General features: G+C 43.8%; 1 protein-coding gene across 1 annotated transcript; it reads right to left on the reverse strand.

The window, feature by feature from the left end:
• Nucleotides 1-1,046: 1,046 nt before the first annotated feature.
• Nucleotides 1,047-3,807, reverse strand: GOLGA7 (golgin A7; the record flags this gene model as incomplete). The annotated part of the gene is made up of 4 exons (XM_008940971.1): nucleotides 1,047-1,434; nucleotides 2,470-2,533; nucleotides 3,210-3,311; nucleotides 3,655-3,807. Coding segments are annotated over 3 exons (303 nt in total), but the record flags the coding sequence as incomplete, so codon positions are not given.
• Nucleotides 3,808-4,902: the final 1,095 nt, after the last annotated feature.

Below are 4,902 nucleotides of genomic sequence, written 5' to 3' on the forward strand. Positions count from 1 at the left end.
GGTGAAGGGCGCTCGCTCTCCCTGTCCCCAGCCCAAAGCCCGCTGCTGCAGGAGCAAACCCCACCGGGGGCGCCGCTGAACACGAAGTGGTGCTGGCAGATAGGACAGACACGGCTTAAGAAAAAATTTACTAATCCATTAGTACTTATGCCAATATTGCAACATGTGAAAGGCAAACACCGTTACAGTTTAGAAAAAACAAGTTTTGTACAATTAAAATATTAAACAAATCTCAAAAAAACCAAAAAAAATCCCAATCAGTGTCTGAGTAGTAAGCCTGGAATTTCAGATCCAGTATTAGCACCTACAGCACCACCGAAAGACAAACACTCCATCTGTTCTGTGTAAGACTTCTCTTCTAAATTCTTCAATTCCTTCTACAATTGGACAGTGATGCTCAGAACCTAAACCAGGACATCCTTGCTTTGATAAGGGATAAAGGATAGAAGAGAAAAATATTAAGCCAGCTTGGTTTCCAATAACTTTACTTTTTCCAGGTATTGCTGAGGAATGTTGATGCGTGGGGGGATACTAAATAATGCAGTTCTACTCTTCAACAGTGTGCCAGCAGACAGAATTAAGAAGCCATCTTACACAACACCTAACAGTTTGTCAAATCAATGTTTTCCTATAAATTATATATAATAAATCCATAAAGAAACAGTTCTACACTTCACATATTAATCTGAGTAGGGCAGGAATTGTTGTATTTATTGGTTCAGCATCCATTTTATTGTGTTTACTGCTTGACGAATGAATAGACCCCCTCTTCTGGTGAGCATCGATAGATGCAATAACAGCACAGATACAGTCGTAGAAACAACACCAGTATTAAAGTCTGGCTATTCCTCCCCTTCTAGGGACAACCAAGACACTAAAACTATTAACACTTTGCCTTCTGGTTTTCCATGAGAATCAGCACAGGAAACATGCTCGTTGCCTGGAGTCACTTCTCGCCAGGCAGAGGCACTGTGGATTCCCTCACTCCAGCACTGAACTGGAGGGAAGGCCTCGATTCTGGAAAATACCCCACTCTGACTTGCAGCTTCCGAAGCGTGACTGATATACACAAAGGCTTAAGAACTAGGGAGGAACAGCACTGCAATTCTGTGACTAAAACTAGACTTCTGTTGGGCTGAGTGCCCTGTTTCTTTCGAAGAGTACGTAGCTTTACCACTTCTGCTCTTCCTTTGGAGAAAAAAAACAAAACAAAACAAAACAAACAAACCAAAACAACCTAAAAAGTGATCTCATTGCTTAAAAGTTTGCCACAAAATGGATGCTGGACAGCTACGTCACCCCATGTGGAGCAGTTTTTAGGAAGTTAGTCCTTGTAGTAGATGGCACTGTGGATCTGGCAGCAGAGAGAGGAATGATGCTCTAAAGTAGGAGGTAGGGGAACTTTCATACAGCAAGTCCACTGTGAGCTATCTGCTAGAAAAGAAGTTTCATGTTATTAGAAACTTGCTAAATACAACCAGCCAAGCCCTACACAAACCTTTACATAGCTGCATGTTGTTAACTGAGGAGGTATGTAGCAGGAGAGGCAGGGTTACCACGTGCTGTGGTCACAGAGGCAGGAAGAGAAGCCAACGCTCTGGGCTTCATCTGTCTAACAGGAAATAAAGACCTTCCCTTCTTTGCTTCGCCAAAGCATCACCCAGGCAGCAGCAGGCCACTGCCCAGTCCCTTCTGGAACAGGCAAGCTGCTGTGCAACAGTGCACAGAGGGGAATCTTCTATACCTTCTGCCTTCTTGGCTCCACGTACAATTACACTTCAGGATTCTGGGGCTAATAGCATTGACTTCTGGGCAAAATACAAGGGGATCCTTAACGGGCTGTGGTTACGACCTTGATTTCACAAGTGCTTGAAACATGGAAGCTTTTAAAATAGACCCTGGTCTCAGGTAGCACAGGAAATACTTGAAAGGAAAAGATGCACCTTTCATGGCACTACAGGAAGAGCAGGTGCTAGGGCAGCATCTGCAAAAGTTTTCCTTGAATACTTCTCACCTGCTATTGTTACAGGAACTGTTTGGAAATCCAAAATACCCATTTAAATAGCAACCTATGTTGAAGTCTATATTTATGGGTTAGTCTTAAGTCTGCCTGCCAGAACTTCAGGACAGAAACACTTCATGAGAATAAGAAAGAGTCTTCTGTCTACAGAACAGAGAACAATTTTGGATGTAGCACAGCACAAGTTAGTTGTATACATATTTACACAATCAAGACCTGAGTTTCACTAGAGGTCAATCTGGTATCATCTGATCTGTAATAAAATTCAGTGGCATAATGCCAAGTACTAATACTTGTGCTTACTCAGAAAATCTAGTCCAGACAAGGTTTATGGGAACAGCCTTCGATGTGAACCACTCTGATAAATATTCTGTCTCAGTATGACAGAACCTATCCCTTGTAGCATAGAAAACAGGTTGAGATTGATCTAGGACAAGGTTGGCAGGTACCTGAGACTCCACAGTTTTATCTTCCACTGGTCATACCTCTGTCTTCATAAATGGTAATTTCAATCTGCACAGAAAATCTGTTACGGAAAAATACTAAAAAAAACTATGAAATAACAAAAAAGGTGAAAAACCATTAAGATATTAGAACCTTTGATAGCTTTGCTTCATACCTGCAGTTTCAACGCTAGTTTGAGCAGTACAAATGTAGCAGTACACAAAAGAGATACCCTGTCAGGCCAGATCTGTTCAAAAAAGCCATGCTAGAACCAAAAGCACATGCTAGGCTGGTATCAACTCACAGGGATATCACAGGGTGAAATCTTCACCAGACCTCGAGCTGAGGGTTGCAAATTAAACAACAGCCATTTCTGGCTTTCACATCATCAATTTCTATCCCTGTGAGTGTCACTTTTTTCCAGTCAGACAAACCATAACTTTACAGGTCTACTGAAATAGAGGAGAAGCATGAGAAGTGCTCCATTCATACATCCTGAATTTCCAAGGAACTCTCAAATGATGGATTCCAATTCTGCATCTTCATTGTCTTTCAACGTGACAAACATTAATGTACCAAAACCTGACCAGACAACAGTGCACAATGGAGAGCAACAAGCCTAATCATGTGTTCTGTCATAACACAGATCAAGCACGACCAGTGGGTGTCAGGCTGAGATAAACAGCTAGCATGCACATCACAGATGGACAAACCAGGAGACAATCAAGAAACCACAGAAGGATACAACTCTTAGTCCTCTTTCGATGGGGTCTGTCAGAAGGAGGCCCTGAGGAGCATAAATCTTCTCATTCTGTTCCTGAATGAACTTGGCAATTTTCTTTAGAACCTGGCAATAGAGCAGCACAGAAGTCAAAGCTCCTTCATCAGGTTTCCCTACCTTGGGTTTGGAGCCTCAGCAATATCACAGCCATAGCAACATTAGAAGACCCTAGCTCACAAGCAGAGCCAGAACTCGTGTGGTCCCGCTGAAGCGCAAGCAACCGTTACCCAACATGACTCATACAAACAATGATACACATGTGAAGTGACTCTGGAGTATGATCCAGATGCTGTGTGGACCTTGTCCAACAACGGTGCAAGTTACACAAAACCTACCAAGAAATAAGTGTTTGACTGATGTCTGTGAGATTTTCTGCCTTCCAAGAACAAAGCAAACAAGAGAGGTGCACCTTTTCGTAATGTGTCTCCATGCACAAGAAGATGGTGTAGGCAGTCAGGCAGGCGAGGCACCCCTCCAGGTAAGACTGGCCCCCAAGTTTTTCAGCTTCTGCATAGAGGTTATTCAGCGTCCGGACAGTCTCTTCAAACTGCTGCCTATCAATCTGCAGGAAAGTCAAGTTTAGCTGTCACGTCCTGCACGTTTCAGAAATCCTCTGTATCTTCAGGTATCTACATTTGTTTGTTGCTTATTTGCACCTCCATGCAATGCAGCCACTGTGTTTAGAGCCAAGTCTGAATATCGCTTCATTAAGTACCTGCCAAGTGATTAGACTAAGTCTGTATTCCAACACAACGTGAACACAAACAGTTAAGAGTAACATAACTAACCCAGTTCAATTAAAAAAAAAAAAAAGAGATTAATTGAGACGCAGAGATCTGCCAGATTAAGAAGAGCAGCCAGTGAGTGGACTGACAGAGGTACCTCAGTATCAACAACGGCTGGCTGTTGCTGCAGTGCTGGGTGAACAAGCTCCCAACAAAACAACACAGAACAAAACAAAGAAAAGAGGAAGAGAAGTGCAGAGAGGAAAAAGAAAAGGCCTCAGCAAGGAGCATTTGTTTTGCTATATTACATCTGAGTGCCCTGAACAAAACCTAAGTCCTCGAGACGGCCCTTGTGAAGCTCAGCAGAACTGGCTGGGCTCCACGAGAGGACTCTGCTAATGCTGGACAGCACAACAGCAGCAGCACAGCGCAGGCTTTGTTCCACAGACAAACCAATCCACTGTGTTCTGTGCTGCACAAGGCAGCCGTCTTAGCTGTAAGAAAGCACAGAGAGCAGCATTTCACAGACACTGAAAAGAAGTGCTTTTAGCTATTTTCCATATTTCACATGGCTTTTCATCACAAATCAGAAGTATTTGCTAACTGCAATTGACCAAAAATGCCACTTGGATAATAAACAACGCTTTTATGCAAAAAAAATTTACAACACCTAAAGCAAGATGTGCCTTTCAGTTCTGACATCGTGCCCCTCTCACACTCTGCGTAGGGCTGGAACGTGAAGAAAGGATCAGGTACGAGACCTTAGTACAGTACCCCCGGGGTGTGCCGCAGGGGGAACTGCTCTCAGGATAGGCACACGGGAAGAACCCTCCTCGCTCCCGCACTCAGAGCGCGGCCTTCGGTAAAGGAGCGGAGGTCTGTGCAAGAGACCCGTCCCGTGACCCAGGAGGCCGCGGAACGGGCTCACCGCC

Source organism: Merops nubicus, unplaced genomic scaffold (genome assembly GCF_000691845.1).
Source record: "Merops nubicus isolate BGI_N331 unplaced genomic scaffold, ASM69184v1 scaffold24405, whole genome shotgun sequence".
Taxonomy (NCBI): Eukaryota; Metazoa; Chordata; class Aves; order Coraciiformes; family Meropidae; genus Merops; species Merops nubicus.